At 47.3% G+C, this 26227-nt stretch overlaps 1 protein-coding gene and 1 long non-coding RNA gene across 2 annotated transcripts; one reads left to right on the top strand and one right to left on the bottom strand.

Moving 5' to 3' along the window:
* Positions 1-901: 901 nt before the first annotated feature.
* On the bottom strand, positions 902-24502 carry LOC116566227. The gene is made up of 2 exons (XR_004275804.1): positions 24138-24502; positions 902-1068 (listed from the first exon to the last, which is right to left on the bottom strand). It is a non-coding gene; the product is annotated as an uncharacterized LOC116566227 (long non-coding RNA).
* On the top strand, positions 19836-25630 carry UTS2 (urotensin 2). The gene is given in 6 exon segments (XM_032300277.1): positions 19836-19878; positions 19881-19959; positions 20350-20372; positions 22346-22456; positions 23903-23946; positions 25366-25630. Coding segments are annotated over 6 exon segments (411 nt in total). The 3' UTR covers positions 25477-25630.
* The last annotated feature ends 597 nt before the right edge of the window (positions 25631-26227 follow it).

The following is a 26227-nucleotide window of genomic DNA, read 5'->3' as shown; positions in this document are numbered from 1 at the left end:
GACTCAGATAAACAAAAGACCTAGAAGAACCATAAGGAGAACTCTGGCAATCAAAGCTTAGTTACTGTTTCAGTGGACAAGAGAGTTTTCTTACCTGAAAAAAATCCAATTTCTCTGTGACTTGTTAGGTCCTCTGATGCACTATACAGAATTTACCTAGTGATTAGATCTTGGAAATGGAATTGAAATGTCAAAGGTGCTGTCTTAGGTTGCTGGGGCTACCATAAAGTAACAAAAGCTTCAATGACAGAAATGAATTTCTTTTGCAGTCCTGGAGGCTGGAAGTCCAAGATCAAGGTGTTGGCAGGGCTGATCCCCCACAAGGCTTCTCTTGAGCTTGGCTTATAGACACCTTCTTCTCCATGTCCTCACATGGTGGACCCTCTGTGTGTCTGTGTCCTCACCTCCTCTCTATGAGGACATCAATCTAATGGACCAGGGCCCACCTTAACTTACTTGCCTATTTAAAGACTTCATCTCCAAATACAGCCATCTTCGAAGGTGCCAGGGGTTGAGCCTTTGACGTGTGAGTTTTGGGGAGGACACAACTCAGCACATAACAGTGATTTTCCATTATTTATGAATTAAAGAAAAGAAATAGAAATGAAAACTGTCAAGTAAAATTAACCAGCTGGACCAGTTCAGCTCAGCATCCACTCTGCCCCCAGAGCCATCACAGCCATCATGGCTGTGTGGGGGTTTTTCATTTCCATTTAACTTTACACCCAGCTCTCAGCAGCAATTAATATTCTCAGTAACTAACAGTCTCCTCTGATATCAGCGATATGAGAAAAAAATGCTGGCTGAAGCCTTTCGGGCATCATTCGGGTGACATTTGAGTCATTCCCTTGGACCTCTCTCAATTGAGCTTCCTAGGTAATTGGATGAATCAGATCAATACACAGAGCGGATATTTATTTCCACGTCAGCCTTCCTCTCCGCTGGCCATCACTTGGGTGCGTGACGCATCCCCCGCTGGACTAAATCCAGACCCGAATGTCACTCCTTGGCAGCCCATTCTTCTTTGCACAGCAGCCTTCCAGATCACCAGGATGGCAATGGACATTTCTGCAAGAAAAATGATGCCTGGAAGTTAAGCTTCAGCCCGTCTGTGGCTGCCCACAAGGTCCCCTAGAAAGGAGGCATTTTCAAGGCCTGTTTTTCAAAATATGTTAGAAAAACCTTGGCCTGTGGAATAGCACTCTCATCGCTAGGAATGCAGCCCTTTCCCCATGGGCTCACCCCCATTTTGGGGAGGCATGGGCAGAGCCACGTGGTCCAACTTCACACGATTGCTTCTGTCAGGCATCTCCACAGTGGCGGTACCCCAGTACCTGGGTGCTGCCCTTGAAAGGGCTCAGTCACACACCTTCTACCTTCCCAGACGGTCAAGGTCATTTGAGGGGATGTCAAATATGGTGAAAGGAATCAACCTTCTTGCCAGACCTGGGTTCCCATTTCAGGCCCATAAAGATCAGCTGCAGGACCTTGGCAGACATCTCCACCTTGGGCAGCCTCTGTCATCTGAAAAGGGGGTGTTGCTGCAGCTGCATACCTCTTTTCCAGAGACACCGGGTATGTGCCGCCTGCCTTCGTCTGTTGAGGCTGCTCTTACAGAATACCACAGAGTGGAGGCTTAAACAACAGACTTCATTTCTCACAGTTTTTGAGGCTGCAAAGTCTAAAATCAAGGTGCCAGCAGATTTGGTGTCTGGTGAGAGCCTGGTTTGCAGATGGTGGCCTTCTTCCTGTGTCCTTACGTGGCAGACAAAGAGCTCTCTTGTCTCTTCCTGTTTTTATAAGGGCACTAATCCCATCAAGGGGGTCCCACCCTCATGATCTGATCTACCTCCAGTCCCCTCCCAACAGCTCCACCTGCAAATACCATCTCACTGGGGATTAGGGCTTCAGAGTATGAACTTTGGAGGATATATTTGGCCCACGGCACTGTCCCCAGAATGCACAGAGCCATGGGACACCTGCATAAATGTTAATACCATCAACATTATCCCATGGATAGAGAACAAGCCAAGGCCACCTAGTCTGCTCACTGCCACACAAGGTGGTGGGGACATGGGCCTTCTGGCCCTCACAAGTGAAGACAGGCTTGTGGGCTATGGTGGGTGTGTCTGCTGGACTGGCTGGGCCCTCACTGCCCCCAGAGTCCCCAGGAGTACCTTTGTCAAGTCAGTTCCCTGATGTCCACACTCCCCACTACCCCACAGGGTGGAGTGCTTGCAGGCTGCCTCAATAGATATTGGTAGAAGGATTATAAAATTGTCTCCTGGGAGTCTGAAGCAAAAATTTGGACTCTAAAACCCAGGCTCATCCTCCTGCAACTGGATGGGGCTTTATCTTTGGGTTGGATGAAACATGTGCCCATGAGAGATCCATCGCCCTATTTGCAATGAATCAGCAGAGGCATTAGCATAGCGACTCTGCCACAAAAGTGGAAATGAACACGCGTTAGGAGAAAGCCCAGCAAGGCACCTTCATTAACAAAACTGTCAGAGCACAGAGTAGCGGAAGACAGCCTTTCTTTGGCGATGTGCTGGCAGAACTATGAATTTGCGTTCAGGATGTAGGAGCCATTGTGCAGGGAGAGAGGCAACGTTTTGAACCGTGTGAGCTATTTCGTGCTAATCCTCTTCTAATTATTTTTTTCTGGGTCTGATTTAATACATCTGCATTGCGACCAGCTGTATGAGTGCACTCAGGCTGCTGTAACAGTGCCACAGACGGAGGGGCTGAAACGACAAAGACTTACTGCTTCAAGTTTCTCTTTTCCTTTTTTTTTGAGATGGAGTCTCGCTCTGTCACCCAGGCTGAAGTGTAGTGGTGTGATCTCACCTCACTGCAACCTCCACCTCCCGGGTTCAAATAATTCTGCCTCAGCCTCCTGAGTAGCTGGGACTACAGGTGCCTGCCACCACGCCTGGCTAATTTTCGTATTTTTATTAGAGACAGGATTTCACCATGTTGGCCAGGCTGGTCTCAATCTCTTTTTTTTTTTTTTTTTTTTTTGAGACGGGGGTTCGCTCTTGTTACCCAGTCTGGAGTGCAATGGCATGATCTCGGCTCACCGCAACCTCCGCCTCCCAGGTTCAGGCAATTCTCCTGCCCCAGCCTCCTGAGTCGCTGGGATTACAGGCACGCGCCACCATGCCCAGCTAATTTTTTGTATTTTTAGTAGAGACGGGGTTTCACCATGCTGACCGGGATGGTCTTGATCTCTTGACTTCGTGATCCACCCGCCTCGGCCTCCCACAGTGCTGGGATTACAGGCGGGAGCCACCGTGCCTGGCCTCAGGTTTATTTCTTCAAGGTCAATGTGGCAGCAGGAGTGGTTTCCGTGAGGCCTCTCTTCTTGGCTTATAGAAGTTTGTCTTCTCCTGTGTCTTCACATGGTCCTTTCTCTGTGTGCACATGTGTCTGATGTCACTCTGTGTGTCCAAATCTCCTTTTCTTATGAGGACACCAGGCCTGTTGGATGAGGGACCACCTGACTGACCCCATTTTTATCTTAATGACGTCCTTAAAGGCCTTCTCTCCAAATACAGTCACATTCTGAAATCCTGGGGTTTAGGACTTTGACATAAATTTGGGGCAACACAATTTGGTGCACGGCACCAGGCAATATTTAATTGTGTTAAGTTCTTCACATTTTGGTGATCTCCCTTTTTTGCAACTGTAATCAATAATGTATTTTAAACCTATTTAATTTGAGCCAGGCATGGTGGCTCATGCCTGTAATCCCAGAACTTTGGAGGCCAAGGTGGGCGAATCACCTGAAGTCGGCAGTTTGAGACCAGGCTAACGAACATGGTGAAAACCCCACCCTACATATTAGTTGGGCGTGGTGGCGCATGCCTGTGATCCCAGCTACTTGGGAGGATGAGTCAGGAGAATCGCTGGAACCCAGGAGGCGGAGGTTGCAGTGAGCCGAGATCGTGCCACTGTTCTCTAGCCTGGGCAACAAGAGTGAAACTCCGTCTCAAAACAAAAACAGAAACAGCTTACTTAATTTGATCATGAGTGACAGAGCCCTTCCGCGCCTGGGACTGTGGTTGGCCCTGGGATGAAATGATGTTGGGGTTCATTGGAGTGACATGTCACAGCCCTAGCGTGGGGCCGGCACCGGCATCACATGCTGGCCCTGAACTTCTTTTTTTTTTTTTTGAGGCAGAGTCTCGCGCTGTCACCCAGGCTGGAGTGCAGTGGCACCATCTCAGCTCACTACAGCCTCTGCCTCCTGGGTTCAAGTGATTCTCCTGCCTCGGTCTCTTGAGTTGCTGAGATTACAGGTACCTGCCACCATGCCCAGCTAATTTTTGTATTTTTAGTAGAGACAAGGTTTCACCATATTGGCCAGCTGGTCTCGAACTCCTGACCTTTTGATCCGCCCACCTCGGCCTCCCAAAGTGCTGGGATTACAGGTGTGAGCCACTGTGCCTGGCCCACTGGCCCTGAACTTCTAACCTGGATGAAGGAGGCAGGCAGGCGTGTAGCTTGGTAAGCGCCTTTTCTCCTTTAGCCTCCCCGGGAAGGAGGAAGGGAAAGCTAAGTGGAGCCCTTGGCTGCGTCTTGGAGATGAGGCTGAGTTCTGCGTGACTCAAGAGCACCGTGAGCAGAGGAGAAAGTGCAAGGCCCGGGATGGGTGTGGGTGGTGCTGAGGGATGTGACTCTGAAGCTGGCATGGAACTAGATCATGAGAGGGCTGGAGCCTCGTAGAGAGGGACCTGGACTTTCTCCTGTGGGCCTTGCCCCTTGGGAACCCAGCTTTCTGAGCGCTGTTTCGTGGCTTTCCACACTCAGCTCACCTGACACCCCCTCTACCATCACTGGTGTCCCTGCTGAGAAACTCAGTCCTGGTGAGGCTGAGTGGAAGCTCTCCCCAGCCCACCGGACGTGACTCCCTGCCTACTTTCAGCTGTGAGGAGGCTCCAGGGGTGCCAGGCAGGGGACCCAGAGCATGGGCACGGTCAGCGTGGTTGGCTGTGACAGTTCCTCCAACCCTGGCCCAGAGCCCTTTCCATGGTGCCTGTGGCGCTTCATGGAGGGAGGGAGCTTCTCTTCCCACCTGTCACAGGCTGTGTCCCCCACACAGTCATAGGCTGAAATCCTACCTCCAGTATCTTAGAATGGAACTGTATTTGTTTATTCATTTATTTGAGACAGGGTCTCACTCTGTCACTCAGTGGCACAATCTTGGCTCATTGCAGCTTTGACCTCCTGGTCTCAAGTGATCCTTCCACCTCAGCCTCCTGAGTAGCTGGACCATGGGTGTATGGATAATTTTTAAAATTTTATTTGTAAAGATGGGATCTCCCTATGTTGCCCAGGCTGGTCTAGAACTCCTGGCCTCCAATGATCCTCCCACCTCAGCCTCCCAAAGTTCTGGGATTGCAGAACCACCATGCTCAGCCTGTATTTGGAGGTAAGGTCTGTAAGAGGTAATTAAGGTAAAAATGAGATCATTGGGGTGGGTCCTAATCCAATATGATTGGTGTCTTTACGAGAAGGACAGTCAGGACACAGACACAGAGAGGCTGCTGTGGGAGGACAGGGGGAAGACCGCATGGGGGGCAAGGGGAAAGTCCCCCTTCACCCTCTGAGGTTTGCAGAAAACCAGCTGACAAAAGGTAGGTTAGCAGGAGAAAAAGCATACAGGTTTATTAGTGGGCATAGCGGCAGATCACAGAATGCTTCCCCACCATGCTTGGGGTACAGATACTTACATACCCTTCTTAGGGGAAAGGGAGATGGAAAGGTGTCAATGATTTTAGGGGGATAGCACATAATTTTTAGGGTGTGGGAAGTAAAAAATTTCCTTTTTAAAGTTTCCTCTCTTGTTAGAGAATAAGTGTGCTAATGACTTTGTTAAGCCCTATCCTATGTAGCTGTTAGACATGCCATGCTTACAGACACATAGTACATTCTATGTCCTTGTACTTAACCAAGGTATCTGTGCTGGATGTGCTCACAGGCATGTCCCAGCTCTCCACTCCTTTACCTGTTTAGAAAACTTTTAAGTTGTTAGCCAATCGGGTTTTAGTTTAGATTGTGAGGTCTGGCTCCAGCCAATGGAGATCAGACGCAGCAGTGAGGACAACCCCAAATGTGTAAGGGATACATTTGTGTGTTTTCCTTTGTTCTTTGTACTCTTACGGCAAAATGGCTGGCAAGGGTACCTTTCCTACAGTCCAGGAAGTAAAAATTGTGTTTCTGAAAGATACTTTTTCTCAGTGCTGATTTTTTCTTTGCAGCACCAAGCATGTATTTCCAACATAGGGGAATTCAATGTGCGTGAAGAACACACAAGGGTCCAGGACAGTCTATTGGGCCTGCAGAGCAGACAAGGGTTTGTGACCAAAGTCTCTCTAAGCACGTTGACAGATGTCAGTCTTTCTTCCTGGGGTCTGAGCTCAGTTAAAGAAAACTCAAAAAATGGACCAGAGGTCATCATTGTCTTCTTTGGTGAATGCAGACATGAGGCAGGCGAGGGACCTTCGGAGGACAGCTTCACCTCGTGCTTTGGGAGGGACAGAGGATCGAGAGACAGGAGGGAGAGGGGGAAGGTCGGAGAGACCTAGGCTTCTTTAGTCCAGCAGGATGAAGCGCCATGCTGTGGAGTACCGGTTCCTGGGCCCCCACGATGACCATATGCAAGCCAGGGAGAGGCGCCTCAGGAGACACCAGCCCTGCTGACACCTGGAAGGACTTCCAGCCTTCAGAGCTGTGATAACTAACTTTGTGTTGTGGGAGCTGTCTGTGGTACTTTGTGATGGCAGCCTACACAAACACACACACCAGTCCCTGAATCCAGGCTGGCCTGGGGCCTCACTGTGACATGGAGAATGTGGTGGAAGTGACCCGGAGGACCTCTGTCCCTCAGCCTCAAGATGCTGCAGCTTCCGCTCCTGCCCTCCTGCTGCTCTGAGAGGCCTTGTGAATTCCCCCCGGGCAGATGCCCCAGGGGATGAGGCCGTGTGGAGACGGAGGCCCTACTGTCAGCCGGCACCAGCCTCTAGATGGGCAAGCCAGGTCGTCTTAGACGGTTGGGGCCACATGAGTGACCCCGGGCCACAGCAGCCTCACATGCTCACCCATAGATAGAATCATGAGCCAATTCAATGATGGCTGTCTTCAATCAATATATTTTGGTGGAGGTGGGGGTTTCTTACACAGCAATCGATAGCTAGACAATAAATTTGGGCTGGAAACTAAATAGAATAAATAAAAATGAATCCAGAGCCCATGCGCCAGGCTAAAAGGATTGCCCCAAATTCACTCATTCAGTAAATGCCGTTTCAGTGCCTACCAAGGCCAGGCGCTGTTCTAGGTGCTTGGGATACATCAGTGAGCAAACAGCATTCTCTGCTTTCATAATAACCCCAACATGCACAGTCAAAAGTGAAATGTGGGAGAACATTTAAAATAGGGTAAGAGGAAATGCAGGGGTAGAAGACGGCAGGCTGCAATTTGAAATAATGGCTGTCAGGGTAGGCCGTATTGGGAATGTTATCACCTACCTATTTGAGGAGAGACTTAAAGGAGGTGAATACGGTAGCCATGTAGCTGTTGGAGGGAGAGCATTCCAAGCAGAGGGAGCAGCAGTGCAAAGGCCCCACCATAGTTTGCAAACTGAAATTTGGTCCTCAGTGTTGGAGGTGGGCTCTCATGGGAGGGGTTTGGGTCATGGGGGGGGACCCCGATGAATAGATGGATGCCCTCCCTGGGGGCGGACGGTGAGTGGATTCTTGCTCTGTTAGTTCCTGAGAGAACTGGTTGTTCAGAGAGCCTGGCCACCCCGTCTCTCTTGCTTCCTGTGCTGCCATGCAGTCTCTGCACACACCAGCTTCCCCTTGCCTTCTGCCATCAGTGCCCTCACCAGAAGCAGATGCCAGCGCCATGCTTCTGTACAGGCTGCAGACCTGTAAGCCCAATAAGACTCTTTTCTTTTTTTTGGGGACAGAGTTTCACTCTGTTGCCCAGGCTGGAGTGCAGTGGCACGATCTCAGCTCACCACAACCTCTGCCTTCCAGGTTCAAGTGATTCTCCTGCCTCAGCCTTCCGAGTAACTGGGATTACAGGCACGTGTCACCAATCCCAGCTAGCTTTTTGTATTTTTAGTAGAGACAGGGTTTCTGCATGTTCAGGCTGGTCTCAAACTCCTGACCTCAGGTGATCCGCCCGCCTCAGCCTCCCAAAGTGCTGGGATTACAGGCATGAGCCACTGCACCCAGCTGCCTCTTTTCTTAATATTAAGGTTGGTGCAAAATTAATTGCAGATTTTGCCATTGAAAGCAATGACAAAACTGCAGTTAATTTTGCACCAACCTAATAATTTACCCGGCCTCAGAATTCTTATACAGCAACAGTAAATGGACTAAGACAGGCCCAGAGGTGGGAGCATGCAGGGGACGCAGTGGAAGAACTGCAGGAGGAGAGGCCTGGCCTAGCTGGCCCACTGTGAGGGCTTTTTTCAGAAGAAAGAGGTCTTTTAGGCAGGGCACGGTGGCTCACACCCGTAATCCCAGCACTGTGGGAGGCCGAGGCTAGCGGATCACCTGAGGTCAGGGGTTCAAGACCAGCCTGACCAACACGGAGAAACCCTTTCTCTACTAAAAATACAAAAATTAGCTGGGCGTGGTATTGCTCGCCTGTAATCCCAGCTACTAAGGAGGCTGAGGCAGGAGAATCACTTGAATCAGGGACACAGAGGTTACTGTGAACTGAAGTCTCACCACTGCACTCCAGCCTGGTGACAGAGTGAGACTCTGTCACAAAAAACAAAGAGATCTTTTATTAGAAACCAGTGGCCAAGCACGGTGGCTCACGCCTGTAATCCCAGCACTCTGGGAGGCCAAGGCAGGTAGATCATGAGGTCAGGAGTTCGAGACTAGCCTGGCCAAGATGGTAAAACCCCATCTCTACTAAAATTACAAAAATTAGCTGGGTGTGGTGGTGGACACCTGTAATCCCAGCTACTCGGGAGGCTGAGGCAGGAGAATCGCTTGAACCCGGGAGGTGGAAGTTGCAGTGATCTGTCATTGCATCACTGAACTCCAGCCAGGGTGACAGAGCAAGACTCCGTCTGAAAAAAAAGAAACCAGTATTCCAGCCATCAGCACCTGGGGGAATCTTGAAGTCCAAAACCTACTTGTCACCAAAGTAGAAATAAAAGCAGAGTTTGCTCTCACATGTTCTTCACGCTCCACGCCACCTGCAAGATGCTGTGCCAAACTGCCCCTGGGGACCTGCTCGTTTCTGCCTTTTGTCCCAAGGCTGTTTCCTGAGGGACAGGGCAGTGGCGGGCACAAAGCCTGGCTGCCGGGGGCAAACCTCAGCTTTGCCACTCACTAGCGTTGACCTGGGGGCTGCTGCAGAGGCTGCTGTGAGGACACCATGTGCAAGAGGCAAAGCAGGTCCAGCTCACCGCAGGAAACCCAGCTACGACATCCCCCTTCTTGAGCCATCTCTCTCCTGACACCAGAGCGTCTTCCAGCTGCCGCCCCTCTTCTCTGCCCGCTTTCCAGCAAGACTCTGCAAAAGACCTGGTCCTCATGATTTCTACCTTTTTTGCCCCTTTTGTTTCTTGGACTCACCCCAATTAGACTTTCAACCCTCCTAGACCACCGAAATGGCTCCTGTCAAGGTTGCCAGCATTCAGCTCCCTTCTTGACCTCTCTCCCAGGGGTTTCACAGGCACCCCAAACCCAGACTTCCAAGCCAAATCACTGATGATCGCCTCCAGCCTGTTCCAAACCCATTGCACAGTTTGGTCACGCCACCTTGCCAGGTTCTCAGGCCCAAAACCTTGGCGTCATCCTTGGTGTTCCTCTTTCATATCCAGCAAGTTCCGCCGCCTTTTCCTTCAGAACAGATGCAGGGATCTGACCCCTTCACAGAAGCTGGAGTGAGCCTTGTTGTTGTTTTTTTTTTTTTTTTTTAGACCAGGCCTCCCAGAGTGCTGAGCCTAGATCTTGCTACTGCACTGTCACCCAGGCTAGAGTGCAGTAGCACGATCTAGGCTCAGTGCAACCTCTACCTCCCTGGTTCAAGCAATTCTCATGCCTCAGCCTCCCGAATAGCTGGGATTACAGGTGTGTACCACCACGCCCGGCTGGTTTTTGTATTTTCAGTAGAGACAGGGTTTCACCATGTCGGCCAGGCTGGTCTCAAACTCCTGACCCTGTGATTCCCCCGCCTCAGCCTCCCAAAGTGCTGGGATTGCAGGGGTGAGCCGCCGTGCCTGGCCTTGGAGTCAGCCCTTTAAACATAATTCAGTTTCACCGTGGTGGCTCATGCCTATAATCCCAGCACCTTGGGAGGCTGAAGCAAGAGGATGGTATGAGCCCAGGAGTTTGAGGCTGCAGTGATTAGTGGTTGCACCACTGTGCTCCAGCCTGGGCAACAGAGCAAGGCACTGTTTCAAAAAATAATAAAAATAAAAATAAAACACAATTTAGATTGTGCCATACTGTTCTTCAAAATGAGCCTCCTAGCTCACTCATTTTAAAACTGAAAGTCCTTAAAGTAACTTCCGGAGCCCATGTGACCTGTCCTTCCGCATCTTTCTGACCTCAACTCCCACCCTTCTCCCCCTTGATCACGCTGAACCCCACGGGTCTCCTGGCTGTTCCTCAAACAGGCCCAGCACAATCCCACCCCAGGGCCTTTGCATTCGCTGTTTCGTCTGCCTGGAGGCTCTTTCGCTCAGAAAGCTTTGAGGTTCTCTCCACATTTCCCGTAAGCCTACGCTGACCCTCTCCCGGAAAAGAGCCCTTCCGTCCCATCACCCATCTGAGCCCACTTAGTTCTCTGTGGCGTTGATCACCTGACACTGATCGTAAATTGATGAGGCGTTGTCTGTCTTGTTCATTGCTGCATCCCTAGGACCCCACACAGTCCCTGGCACAAGCTCAATCGTGCTTGTTGAGTGATTGAGTGAATACCATCACTCCCTGTTTAACAAACACCCTTTTTGTATCCTCATTGCTCTACATATATATATATATATATATATATATATATATATATACATATTTATTTATTTATTTATTTTGAGACAGGATCTCGCTCTGTCGCCCAGACTGGTGTGCGGTGGTACAATCTTGGCTCACTGCAGCCTCTGCCTTTTGGGATCAGGCCATCCTCCCACATCAGCCTCCTGAGTAGTTGGGACAAGGGGGAGCTGGTGTGTGCAGAGACCACGTGGCAGGACAGGAGAGGGAGTTTAGATCAATTTCAAAACAAAAACTGAAAAGAGCCTTGTAATTTTTATGCTATGCTTATCCAGTGGATAGGAGTGCTCCATGGGCAAAAGTTACCCCAAATATTAATAGTTTACTTCTTTATGACACACAGAAAATGCCTCTCTCTCTTCAGAAGGTACTTTGTTGGCAGCTAACTAGAGGAATGCCACCTCTCAGGGCGGCCGTCTCTCATGTGCGTCCTGGCACAGATGCGAAGCCATGCTGCTTAGTGCAAGGGCCATAGGGTGGAATGACGTGCTCAGTACATTTCTGGGACAAGGTGACACTGTCATTGATGGTCTGTGGCAGGAAAGAAGCTAATTTTCTTTTAAGCGTAAGCCTTTAGTAGTAACCTAATTAGGCCATGCTGTAAAGCCATCACTAATAACTGTCAGAAGTACCCCCTGCGTCACCAGGGAATGACAAAGCTTGGCAAACAGCGTCTTCCTTGGAGCCCAGGAGTTCACCTCCCACCTCTTTTTGAAATGGTCCTCACGGGTCTTCAAAGACCCCCTGTCTCTTGGCTTGAGTCCCTCCTTCCTCTTGGTGAGACTTTGTGAGTGTTTTACATGACACAAACGTGCACATGTAATACATAGACATACACATTCATACATACATGTATATGTAAAACAACTTTTTTTTTTTGGAGACAGGGTCTCCCTCTGTTGCCCAGGCTGGAGTGCAATGGCAAGATCATGGCTTACTGCAGCCTCAGTCTTCCAGGCTTAGGCGATCCTCCCACCTCAGCCTCCCAAGTGGCGCAGACCACAGGTGCACCACTACTTCCGGCTAAGTTCTGTATTTTTTGTAGACACAGGGTCTCACTCTGTTGCCTAGGCTTGTCTCAAACTCCTGGGTTCAGCAATCTTCCTGCCTTAACCTCCGAAAGTGCTAGGATTACAGGTGTGAGCCACCACGCCCCACCAAAAACATTTTAAGAAAAGAAAAAATCCCCTTATTTTCAATTCTGTAAAATGACACACCACCAGTGCTTGCCCACAAGTTCATCTTTTTTTTTTTTTTTAACATAGTAGTAACTACCTAATACTCTAGTTCTTTTATGTTTTCCAAGTTTTTATAATCTTTTCTTTTTTTTTTTTTGAGACGGAGTTTCGCTCTTGTTACCCAGGCTGGAGTGCAATGGCGCGATCTCGGCTCACCACAACCTCCGTCTCCTGGGTTCAGGCAATTCTCCTGCCTCAGCCTCCCGAGTAGCTGGGACTGCAGGCATGTGCCACCATGCCCAACTAATTTTTGTATTTTTAATAGAGACGGGGTTTCACCATGTTGACCAGGATGATCTCGATCTCTTGACCTCGTGATCCACCCGCCTCGGCCTCCCAAAGTGCTGGGATTATAGGCGTGAGCCACTGCGCCTGGCCTTATAATCTTTTAGTTACTATTTTAATGACTACTAAAATCACATTTTGATACATCGAGGCCAAAATTGGGTGCCAATAGGTTGAATTATGGGAGACAATGCGGGGAGTGGTTGAGGGAAGAGCAAGGGGGAGGAGGGAGAGGAAGGAAAGAAGAGAGGGGAGTCAAGTCACTGAGGGCAGAGGGCAGAGATCAGAAGGCCAGTGGGATCCTGGTCCCTGCTCGTCCACTTTTCCTGGGATTCTGGAAGCTATCCACTATCTTTCCAACATGCTTTGTTTTGTTTTCTTTCTTTCTTTCTTCTTTCTTTCTTTTTCTTTCTTCTTTCTTTTTTCTTCTTTTTTCTTTCTTTTTCTTTCTTCTTTCTTTCTTTCTTTCTTTTCTTTTCTTCTCTTTCTTTCTCTCTCTCTCTCTCTCTTTCTTTCTTTCTTTCTTCTCTCTCTCTCTCTCTCCCCACCCCTCTCCCTCTCTCTCTCTTCTTTCTTCTTTCTTTCTTTCTTTTTTCTACAGAGTCTTCCTTTGTGGCCCAGGCTGGCATGCAGTGGTACCATCTCGGCTCACTGCAATCTCCGCCTCCCAGGTTCAAGCAATTCTCCTGCCTCCGCCTCTGGAGTAGCTGGGATTACAGGCACCCGCCACCAGGCCTGGCTAAGTTTTGTAGTTTTAGTAGAGACAGGATTTCACCATGTTGGCCTGGCTGGTCTCAAATGCCTGGCCTGAGGCGATCTGCCTGCCTTGGCCTCCCGAAGTGCTGAGATTCTAGGTATGAGCCACTGCCCCCAGCTCTTTTCTTTTTCCTTTCCTTTTTTTTTTTTTTTTCTGAGACACAGTCTTGCTCTGTACCCAGGCTGGAGTGCAGTGATGTGATCTCTGCTCACTGCAAACTCCACCTCCTGGGTTCAAGTGATTCTCCTGCCTTAGCCTCCTGAGTAGCTGGGATTTCAGGCCCCTGCCACCATGCCTGGCTAATTTTTGTATTTTTAGTAGAGACGGGGTTTCACCATGTTGGTTAGGCTGGTCTTGTAATAAGCTACCCTGGGCTAGCATCACTGACTTCATCTTAGCTGTAAACTCCAACCTGGCTTCCTCCCCCTCACTGCAACCCCTTTGGGTGCATGGCTGGGTCATGCTGCACTTAGAAGCATTGAAGTGTACTGTTTTTAACACTTGTAACCATTGTACTGCGTCTTGCTTGGCATACCTCCCCCTGCTATTATAAGAAAAATGTTTCCCTTTGATCATTGTGTAAAAGGAGCCTGATCACCCCCGTTTTTCTTTGATCATTGAATTGTATGAAAACCACCTGTGCCTGCAGCCCCTTCCTCTAACCTGCTTTTCTCCTTCTGTAAAATTCTGCTTCAGCTAGGTACTCCCCTCCCCTACCTAAATCAAGGTATAAAAGATAATCAAGCCCCTTCCTTGGGCTGAGAGAATTTTGAGTGTTTGCCATCTCTCGGTCGCCGGCTAATTAATAAAGGACTCTTAACTGGAACTTAGTGTGTGGCACATTCCTTTTTAACTCACTCAGATATAACATTTGGAGTCCCCAGCGAGAACTATTAATTCTTATTTGTATTTTTTGCCACCGGGTGCAGACCGGGATTGTTCCAGGCTCCCCCTGGGGAGGAGGTGGACTATAGGGAGGTGCCTCCTGAGACGTTCCAGGGCCCCATAGGCCACCTCTTGCTGGAGGAGAGTGGATCGACTCCCAGGGCGCTCCACCAAATTATTCTTCAGGGTCCCTGGTCCTGCTCTGCGGAGAAGGTAAGTCAGGCCTGACCTGGTTATTTCTGGAAGTTACAGGGATTGTCCAATTACTGGGAGCTGGAATTGACTACAGTGATTCCTGTGACCTTGGGCTCTGAGTGCCCCAGAGTCTCTGGTTCTGGTTCTGGTGTTTGAACTCTGGGTGTCCAGGGTTCCTGATTTTGTTCTGCCTTTGGACTCTGGGGGTCTAGGGTTCCTGGTTCTGTCTGTTTTTGGACTCCGGGTGTCCGTGGTCCCTGGTTCTGTCCTACTGTCTGATTTGGAGGGGTTCAGCCCTGACAAGGGCATCCCTCTCGATTCTGTCGCTACTCCAGGATGCTGGAGGACAGAGTCCCTGGTTTCTGTCCAATTTGAAATATTTACAAAGAAATTAAAAAGCTCTTCAAGGTTTAAACTGTTTACGAAGTGCAAAAAGACTGTAATAAGCTCTGAGTGCATGTGTGCGTGCATGTGTGAGTGTGTGGGAACCTTAGAGGCTTGCATCTAAGGATCCAGTTTGTGGTTCCACAGTGAAAGCTACAGAGTCCGTGTGGGCCCCACCCTGCGGTTCCTTCTTTCTGGAACTTTTTGATATACACCAGGTTGGAAGGGGTGGCAGGGCCCAGCCAGATCAGGAACTGGATTAGGGTGTGTTCCCTGAACGAGTGGCTGGATGATGCCCTGCACCTGTCGGAGGGACTGCAAGTACTCTAAGAGATTTCCCTGGGATATTGCTGCCGAATGGGCATCCTTTAACCTTGGTAGTTTGGGAGGTGCCCTTCCATATACGATTTCAAAAGGAGAGAACCATGCTTTATGGGGAGTGCACCTTACTCTAAGGAGGGCTAAAGGAAGGAGTTTTGTCCAACCATCACCAGTTTCCAAGATCAATTTTGTAAGAGTACTTTTTAAGGTCCGATTCATGGGCCTTCTGGAAGGTTCCCCAACTGTCAGCAGCAGGGCCCCCCCAGGGACTTGCTTCACTTTCTTGATTTGCCGTCTCAGGAATCTGCTCCCAGAGCGTCCCGAGGGCCCTGTCTGAAATCACACCTGCCCTGACCACCTGCCCCCGAACTGTCTCCTTGTCACTGCTCTTCATGGCAATAAACAATTCCTACGGCACATATTCATCTTGTTGTCTGTCGCTTCCAGTCCGAAAGTTCATGAAAGTAGAAACTTTTTATTTTGTTCACTGTTCTTTCCCCTAAACAGAGACTCCCATAGGGTTGGCACCCTCACTGATTCAACAAAGATTTACTGAGTCTGCCTACTATGAAGAATAACTACGTGAAATAGTGCAGTAGCCAGGTGTGGCGGCACATGCCTGGAATCCCAGCACTACAGGGGGGTCCAAGGCATAAGAATCTCTTGAGCCCAGGAATGTGAGTGTGAGAGCAGCCTGGGCAACACAGCAAGACCCTGTCTGTACAAAAAATAAAAAAAGCCATGCATGGTGGCTTGCGCCTGTAATCCCAGAGGGTTGGAAGGCTGAGGCTGAGGCAGGAGGAGCCCTTGAGATCAAGAGTTTGAGGCCAGCCTGGGCAACACAGTTGTACCAAAAAAAAAAAAAAGAAAATAGCTGGGCATGGTGGCATGTGCCTGTGGTTACAGCTACTTGGGAGGCCAAGGTAGAATGGCTGGAGCCTGGAGGTCAAGGCTGCATTGAGCCATGATGATGCCACTGAACTCAAGCCTGGGTGAAAGAGTGAGATTCTGTCTCAAAATAATAACAATAACATAATAATAATAATAATAATAATGGCCAGGTATGGTGGCTCACACCTGTAATCCCAGCACTTTAGGAGGCTGAGGCAGGTGGATCACTTAAGGCCAGGAGTTCAAAACCAGCCTGGCCAACATGGTGAAACCCCATCTCTACTAAAAATAGAAAAATTTAGCTGGGTGTGCTGGTGTGTGCCTGTAATCCCAGCTGCTTGGGGGTGCTGAGGAGGAGAACCGCTGGGACCCGGGAGGCAGAGATTGCAGCGAGCTGAGATTGTGCCATTGTACTCCAGCCTGGATGACAGAGTGAGACTCTGTCTTAAAAAAAAAAAAAAAGGTAATAATACTAATAATGAGATAGAAGGTGCCATGATATGGAAAATTCAGAGCAGGGCAAGAGTGGATGGGGTGGGCTGATCTGGGAAGGCCTCATGTAAAGGGAGTAGTCTGGCAAACACTTGACGAAGGTGAGGGAGGAACTGTGCGCCTGTCAGGGAAGGCGCACTCCAGGCAGGCGGGTCAGCCAGTGCAAAGGCCCTGTGGCAGAAGCATGTTTACAGAGCAGCAAGGAGTTGAGAATGTCTGGAGTGGAGGATGCTGGGGCGGGGAAGGGGGAGTAGTATCAGGAGAGGTCAAACATGAAATGAGATGGCAGCGGAGATTTTCTCCATCAACAAACGCACCCATTTTAAGTGATGGGTTTCGACCAATGGATAAATCATATAGCCATTGCCTTGATCAAGATATAGAACATTTTCATTACCCCCCAAAGTTCCCCTGTCTCCCTGTAATCAATCCCCCATCTCCCATCCCAGGTGCCAGATACCTTTGTTGCTAGAAATTCTTGCTTCTCCTTGTGTAGGATTTCATTTAAATGGAACCATGCAACACATTCCCTTCTGGGTCTGGCTTCTTTTGCTTGGTAGAAAGACTCTGAGGTTCTTCCATGGGAGTTTATGAATAGTTTCTTTGTTTTGCTGTCTAGAATTCCATTGTATGAGATAGCACAGCTTCCTTTTTTTGGTTGTTTTTTGAGATGGAGTCTCGCTCTGACACCCAGGCTGGAGTGCAATGGTGCCATCTTGGCGCACTACAACCTCTGCCTCCCGGGTTCAAGTGATTCTCCTGCCTTAGCCTCCTGAGTAGCTGGGACTACAGGCATGTACCACCACGCCTGGCTAATTTTTGTGTTTTCAGTAGAGACAGGGTTTCACCATGTTGGCCAGGATGGTCTCGATCTCTTGACCTCATGATCCGACTGCCTCAGCCTCCCAAAGTGCTGGGATTATAGGCGTGAGCCACCGCGCCCGGCCGAGATAGCACAGCTTCTTTATCCATTCACCTGTTGAAGGACATTTGGATTGTTTCCAGCTTTTTACTGTTGTGAATAAAGCTGCTATGAACGTTTATTTGTGTACAAATGATTGTGTGGATAAATGTGGCATTTCACTTGGGTATGTACCTAGAAGAGGTATTTCTGGGTTGCACAGTTAGTGTATATTTTTCTTTTCTTTGTATTTTTAGTAGAGAAGGGGTTTCACCATGTTGACCACGATGGTCTTGATCTCTTGACCTCGTGATCTGCCAGCCTTGGCCTCCCAAAGTGCTGGGATTATAGGCGTGAGCCACTGCACACAGAATGCTTCACTTTTCAAGAGAGCGTCCAGGTGTTTTCCCCAGGGGTTAAACCATTCACTTCCCATCCAACATGTGAGTGGTCCGTGCTCTCTATCTTCCCCAGGACATGCGGTATTGTCAGTCTTTCCAATGGCGGCCATAGTGGCGGGTGTGGGAGCAACCTCACATTGGGATTGTAATCCGAATTTCTCTGATGACTAATGACGTCATTTCTTCCTGCGCTTCAAGCTACTTGCGTATCTTCTCTTGTGAAGTACCGTTCAAACCTTTTGTCATACTGTATCGCCCAGGCTGGAGTACAGTGGCATGATCTCAGCTCACTGCAACCTCCACCTCCAAGGTTCAAGCTATCCCCCTGCCTCAGCCTCCCGAGTAGCTGTGACTACAGGTGCCCGCCACCATGCCTGGCTAATTCTTTTACTTGCTGTAGAGACAGGTTTCACCATGTTGGCCAGGATTGTCTCAAACTCTTGGCCTCAGGTAATCTACCTGCCTTGGCCTCCCAAAGTGCTGGGATTACAGGCGTGAGCTACTGTGCCCTGCCTGGCTTTTTCATTTTCTTACCAGTATCTTGAGCAAACATTTCTAATTTTGATGAAGTCCAATTTATTAATTTTGTCCATCTATTTATTGATTTACAAAAGTGGAATCTGTGGTATACATCCTAACTTTTTTTTTTTTGAGATGGAATTTCACTCTTGTCTCCCAGGCTGGAGTGCAGTGGTGTGATCTCAGCTCACTGCAACCTCTGCCTCCCAGGTTTACGCAATTCTCCTGCCTCGGCTTCCCCAGTAGCTGGTATTACAGACACCCACTAATTTAGCCCTGCTAATAATAATAAATTAGCCCTGCTAATTTTTGTATTTTTAGTAGAGACAGGGGTTTCACCATGTTGTCTAGGGTGGTCTCGAACTCCTGACTTCGGGAGATCCACCCACCTCGGCCTCCCAATGTGCTGGGATTACAGGCGTAAGCCCCCGCACCTGGCCCTTCATGAAGTTTTAATACATGCACACATTGCGGAATGACTGAATCAAGCTGATTCACATGTGTATTACTTCACATTCTCAGCATTTTTTTGTGATGAGAACACAAAATCGATTTTTAGAAATCCTCAACTATACATTGTTATTAACTAGAGTCACAGTGAGGTACAATAGACCTCTTACTCCTCCTGTCTCAATTTTTTTTTTTCTGTGTTGTTGTGTCTTGTCTAAGAAATATTTGCCTAACCCAAGGTTGTGAAGGCGTTCATGTTTTTTTCCCCTAGTAGTTCTATCATTTCGTTGTAACCATTTTTTTTTTTTTTTTTTTTTTTTGAGGCAGGGTCTCTCTCTGTCACCCAGGCTGGAATGCAGTGGTGCAACTTGGCTCACCGCAACCTCAACTTCCCATCCCAGGCTCAAGTGATACAGGCATGCACCACCACACCTGGTTAATTTTTGTATTTTTGGTAGAGATAGTGTTTCTCCATGTTGCCCAGGCTGGTCTTGAACTCCTAAGCTCGAGCGATCCTCCTGCCTCAGCCTCCCAAAGTGCTGAAATCACAGGCATGAACCACTGTGCCTAGCCTATCTTCATAACTTTTATGTGTAGGTCCACAGAAAGTTTTGAGTGAAGAACCGCCATGATCTGACTTATGCAGATGCTTCTGGCATCACTCTGCTGTGGTGAGCCTGTGGCAGCCCTGAAGGCAGACTTAAGGACGCCTGTCAGGAGACCTTTCCATCCATCCAGACTTGGAGCAGCCGGGGCAGAGTATAGTTAGGAGTAGAGGCCACATTCTGGAAATGTTTCTCAGTGAGCTTTCCGGGGTAAGTCCTTCAACCCTCCTTGCTGAATAATATTCAACTTTATGAAGTTATTTCCTTTCTCCGAAGACTCCAGTGCTTGTGGCTTCCCATGAGGCCATGTGTAGGTACAGAATCGTCCTGAGCCTTGAGCGATGTTTGCTATGTATTCTAACGTTTCCCTATTTTAAAGGAAATAGCTGGTTTTAAGTTTTAATCCACAGATTGTCATTCTTCAGGGATGGCAGCCCCAAACACAGCATGACATCTCATCTACTCACTCATGAAAGATTAAAAAATGGAAATCAACATATTTCATGTCATGCTCTGCGTCACTTCTGCTCAACTCGTAAATCCACGTCTCTCTGCTTTGGCCACTTCAACTCGTATCCAATCCTTTCTTTAATTCATGATTTATTGCTGTAAGTTACTTCTTTGTGCCAGATTTATAAACTCACTGTTCTTTATATAATACCTACTTTGTACACTAGGCAACAAGACCGTTAATTTATTGTCTATGACTTGTTACCTTGAAAAATTACATCAATGCTAAGTGATTGCCTTTTAGCCTCCATAGCCAATGAATTTATTTTATTTTTTTGGAGAGGATGATGTAAGGTCAAGGATGATATATATAATCAGTGAGCAGAATGAGAAGGAGCAGGTTGAGAGTTCGCTCCACGAGAAGACAAGAAGGAAGAAGCCGTCTATTTTGTCTGTCTCGCAGCCATCATGTATAAGCTGGTCTCCTGCTGTTTGCTCTTCATAGGATTCTTAAATCCCCTCTTATCTCTTCCTCTCCTTGACTCCAGGGAAGTATCCCTTCAGCTCTCAGGTAAGATTTTTTTTCCCCTTTATGTTAGTCTTGAAAGAGCCTTCACCAGTCTTAAATTCAATGTTAGAGATAAGAATGGGATTCCTGCTCAAAGGGGTTTTGGGTCTTGTTCTATCAATACTTCCAGCTTTGAAAAGAATATTAGAGGATCCTCACTACACGTGTTTTTAGATGTAGAAATGGATACAATTTTTTTTTTTCTTCTCTCTCTCCCTCTCTACAATGTGAAAGGAGAAGAGGGAGACTATTTTGTTTCAGGTTGCCTCTGTAGTTCAGATTCTTGCTTTGGGTAACATAATTCTTTTTTCCAATTTTAAAAATTGCATGCAATTTAAAACGTCATTACTTTTGGTTTTTACTTTAAATAAACTGACTGTAGCACTGGTTGTTCTAATTACAGATTTATAATGGATTTATTTGTTTTACCTTATATTATGTTAAAAAATCATCTGATGTGCTCCATGAAACAAAAATGTTCATTAAATTTGTTTTTAATGACAAGCTAGGGAGCTGGGGAGCTCATAGATTTCCAAGTATGTTGATCGTTTCCTTTAAGTTAATTCAGTTTAAATCTAAGTTAAGTTAAAAAATATATCAGTCAAGTAGGACTCATCTTGCCATTATCTTTCCATTTGGTTTAAGAAATGAAAAGGCTAATGCTGGGGTATTAGGCTCCATCGAAATCTGAACTAGATTTAATCTTGTCTTACATCTTGAGTACTTCTAGACTTTTTTTTTAAATAAAGAAAAAAAAAAAGCTTCTCTAAGCCATGGAATTTCCAATTTCTAGCCTCTAAAAGTTCATCCCGAGCAGCTTTCTGATGATTACCGGGCACTGTCATACAGCACTGTCAATCAACTTCCCTAGTCACTGAGATGCTTCCTGGCGGTCCTCTAACGGTCAAACACAGGCATTCAATTACTGAATTGCTGCTGCTTACAAAGAAACAGTGCACATCTCAAGATGAAATAAGAAATGAAAATATTCAGATATTACTGTCATCTTCAAAAATCTACACATAATTTAAGAAACTTAGGTGAAATGAGTGTAGCATCTCACTCAGATTCTCACAAGTGGCAGCTTAGCTCAGAATTTCTTCTCATTTATTTCTCCAGAAATGAGCTTTCATGACATCAAGCACTTACAGATGATCAAGCTTTATGGATTTCATTAACATTCTTCAGAAGTGCTATGAACGTGCTCAGCTGCCTTTATGATGGGCCTTCACCATCCTCCACAAGGTTGCAGGGATTTGTAAGCCTGTGGAGTGGCGGTGCTGCACGTGGCCTCCCACCCCGACTCCCACAGCCTCGAATCGCAGCACGGTGGCAGGCTGCACTTACCACGCCGCACACACACGTTATTTAACACACCCCGGAGTGCCTGTTCCACACACCTTACGCACACTTACCACACATTCTATACGCCATCTGGTCGACCACTTTTCACAAAGGAAACGCCACAATCAAGTTCCTTACAGATTATTTGGAAGCTGATTCTAATAACTGTATTGAAATCTTGAGGTTCAGTAAGAAAGAGGTGATGCCATCCTACTGTCTTTATAGGAAGAACATAAACAATCCTTATTTTTCCTCTCACTCCAATTTCCCCACGCTAATATCTAAAAGTGGAAGGGCAGTAAGCAGCAGTAGATAAGCAGAAATGAGGGACAGTCCGGCTTCTTGAACCAAAACGGTTTTGAGAGAGCCTGTGGCTCAGCCCTAAGCTCGTGTTCGAGGCTTCACACAGGCGTCCGATCCACGCCTCCCGGCTTCCCGTTCTGCCGGCTGGCACGCGGGGGGCAGCATTTCCACTTCTCTTTTAGAATATGCTGATGACACATCATGAACTTACTGCCGGAAGTTTTTCTGGTGTTCATCTCCCTATCTCTGGTACTCTCCAAAGATACAAGGAACAGAAATAACTAATTGAAGGATGAACCAAATTGCGAGTGTCTGTTTTTACTCTGTAGCACCTGATGAAGATGTGCCGTTAACTCTGGAGGATCTAGAAAGAGCTTCCCTTCTGCAGATATTGCCAGAGGTGCTGGGTGCAGAAAGAGGGGATGTTCTCAGGAATGCAGGTAAAAATCTTCTCGTGTTTATGGCATGTCTGATTTAATTGCTACTGAACTTACCATCTGTCTTTGTCTAGAAGAGGCAAAGCCCTGTTTTGTAATGTAAAGATGAGCTATATAGCCAGAGGTGGTGGCTCACGCCTGTAATCCCTGCACTTTGGAAGGCCGAGGCAGGCGAATGACAAGGTCAGGAGTTCAAGACCAGCCCAGCTAACATGGTGAAACCCCGTTTCTACTAAAAATACAAAACATTAGCTGGGCGTGGTGGTGTGCACCTGTAACCCCAGCTACTTGGGAGGTCAAGGCAGGAGACTCACTTGAACCCGGGAGGCAGAGGTTGCATTGAGCCGAGATCACGCCACTGCACTCCAGCCTGGGTGACAGAGTGAGACACCATCTCAAAAAACACAAAAAACAAAAAACAAAAAAAACAGCTATATAAAATAAGTAGTTGCCAACACTCTCCCCTCCGGCCTCTGCAACCAGCTTTTCTGTGGCAGCTCCTCACACACGCCATGCCCTTTGGCATCTCAGCATTTTGTCTTTCTGTGTGGACTTTTACTTTTTGGAGGGTAGGAGTTGGTGGTAATTATTCCAGTTTCCAGTGAGTGCAATTTAAAATCCTGGTTTCCCACTTACTGAAACCTTAAACAAGTAATCTTTCTGTGCTCCAGTTTTTTAATCTGTAATCAGAAACGATGTTTCCACCTCAGAAGGTAACTTGTGAAGTGTCAATGAGTCAAGACAAGTAAAATGTTCCAGTCACACAGAAAATAATCAATAGTCAGCTTGTCCCCCATGGCCACATTCCTCCAAGCATTGACACGAGCGCTCAGGAAGTTCTGGAAACAAAATTGAGCCTTTTGCTGAGCACAGTGGCTCACACCTATAATCTCAGCACTTTGGGAGGCTGAGGTTGGCAGACCACTTGAGGTCAGGAGTTTAGGACCAGCCTGGCCAACATGGTGAAACCTCGTCTTTACTGAAAATACAAAAATTAGCCATGCGTGGTGGCAGGTGCCTGTAATCCCAGCTACTAGGGAGGCTGGGGCAGAAGAATTGCTTGAATCCTGGAGACGGAGGTTGCAGTGAGCCAAGATCTCACCATTGCACTCCAGCCTGGGTGACAGAGCGGGACTGTTTCAGAGAAAAAAAAAAAAAAAAAAAAAAGCCTTTTAATAGGCATTGTTTAATAGACAGTTCATTTGTTATAAAATATCTTTGACGAACTACTGTACTGCTAAGTTACTGAGGAAAATGCAGTGACTTTTGTAAACTCAAGGTAAGAACAGGAGTGCCTGTCTGCATTCAAGAAAGTTTTGCTGCAGTGTGCAAAAAGACTAGAAACTAGTCATAATTTAGTAACATTATACATGTACATGTGTATATATTAAAACAAACATACAGGAGAAACAACGGATCTGATGAATTGGTTTCAAAACTGTTTTTCAGACTCGAGAACCAACATTTTTAACCCAAGAGGAAATTTGGGAAAGGTAAGTGACTCTATTTATGAGTGAGGTTTAAAAGGTGAACGTTCTGTGCTAATTTTACAGGACTCTGAATTCATGAATGAGGAGCGTTCTTGGTGGAAACCACACCTTAAAATAATTGGCCAGCAATATTTCAAAGCATTAATTTTTCCAAATTTTGATTGATATGCGATCTGAATGCAACAAGAACTTACCAGTGCCTGTTTTGGGTAGATCACACTGGTTGTGAAAGAATGAAAAAAACAGGCGAGGTCCCTGCTGTCCAGCCTGGCATTCACTTGTGCTCTCATCTGCCATCTAACCTACGGCCCCACCAGCAGCACCGGGAGCACCTGGAAGCCAGTGAGGAATGCAGAATTTCAGGGCCACCTAGCGCCCGCAGAAGCAAAGTCTGCATCTTAACAAGATCCCCAGCTGATTCCCATGCACGTGAAAGCATGGAAAGCACTGCAATAACATCTCATGGAAGAAGGCCATGCCCCAGACATGGACGTGAACCGTGTGCAGGAGGCTGGGCGCAGTGGCTCAGGCATGTCATCCCAGCACTTTGGGAGGCTGAGGCAGGCAGATCACTTGAGGCTGGGAGTTCGAGACCAGTCTGGGCAACATAGCGAAACCCTGTCTCTAGAAAAAATACAAAACTTAGCTGGGCATGATGGCATGCCAGCTACTCAGGAGGCTGAGGCAGGAGAATCACTTGAACCCGGGAGGTGGAGGTTGCAGTGAGCTGAGATGGCACCACTGCACTCCGACACAGGCAACAGAGTGAGACTCCATCTCAAAAGAATACAACACAACACAACACAAACAATACAATATTTTATACAGAAGATAATAAATGCACAGAACATGTTACTGACTTTTTATTTATTTTTGAGACAGGGTCTCGCTCTGTCACCCAGGCTGGAGTGCAGTGGCGTGATCTTGGCTCACTGCAACATCCACCTCCTAGGTTCAAGCAATTCGCATGCTTCAGCCTCCTGAGTAGCTGGGACTACAGGAGCCCACCACCACACCCAGCCAATTTTTGTAGAGATGGGGTTTTACCAAGTTGCCCAGCTGGTCTCGAACTCCTGAGCTCAAGTGACCTGCCCGCCTCGGCCTCCTAAAGTGCTAGAATTACAGATGTGAGCGACCCGCCCAGCCACTGACATGATTTAAACAGAAATCGGTCAATGAGGGTTTAGGAAAATTCATGACCATCACTGGTCTGAACAGATTGGAGGCACACTCGTTAGAGGCGGGGAGGTGGGCACAGGAGAGTGTCCCACTGGGCCAGGGACACTCGTTACAATTACAGTCCAGGGAAAAATGCAAATACTTTTAAGAAGTCCACTGTCTTGACTAAAGATTCTTTTTTTTTGTGCAGAACTCTTCATTTGTTGGTAACTTATTATTATTTTTTGATTGTTTTAGTTTCAGGCTTTCTCTGGACAAGATCCTAACGCTTTACTGAGTCACCTTTTGGCCAGAACCAGGAAACCATACAAGAAACGTGAGACTTCTAATTGCTTCTGGAAATACTGCGTCTGAAGTGAAATGAGCATCTATTAGTCAGCTCAGAAACACCCACCTTAGAACACGAAAAATAAAACAATGCTTGATTTGAAAACAATGTGGAGAAAAACCAGGCAAACTATCCCCTGTTCATTTTCACCTGGAAAATAAATCCTCTATGTTTTGCACATACCATGAGTGGTTATTTTCCCTATAAACGTGTCCTGAAAATTTAAAATTATTCCTTTCTTCCATTTATCCTAGAAAATTCTTTGAAAATTCAGAAGTGAAGCTAATAAATGAACAGAAGCAAACACTAAGAAAAAGTCATGAAAGTTAAACTTGTTAAATGACAAATCATTTAAGTAAACGACATTATCTTAGCCATGATGTCCTTCCAACTCTTAAAAAAGAGAACATACTACTTAAAAAATAAAGCACAGCCAGGCACAGTAGCTCACGCCTGTAATCCTAGCCCTTTGGGAGGCCGAGGTGGGTGGATCACGTGAGCTCAGGGGTTTGACACCATCCTGGGCAACATGATGAAACCCTGTCTCTACCAAAAAGACAAAAATTAGCTGGGCATGGTGGCGGGCGCCTGTAGTCCCAACTGTTCAGGAGGCTGAGGTTTGAGAATCTCTTGAACCTGTCGGGCAGAGGCTGCAGTGAGCCGATACCGCAGCACTGCACTCCAGCCTGGGCAACAGAGGAAGATTGTCTCAAATATAAAAAATAAAGTTATACAAAATAAAAAAAAAATAAAAACAAACCAGTATGTTAGCTTGGA

Source organism: Sapajus apella, unplaced genomic scaffold (assembly GCF_009761245.1).
Source record: "Sapajus apella isolate SASKATOON/1434 unplaced genomic scaffold, GSC_monkey_1.0 scaffold43, whole genome shotgun sequence".
Classification (NCBI taxonomy): Eukaryota; Metazoa; Chordata; class Mammalia; order Primates; family Cebidae; genus Sapajus; species Sapajus apella.
This window is presented reverse-complemented; position numbering and strand designations above follow the sequence as displayed.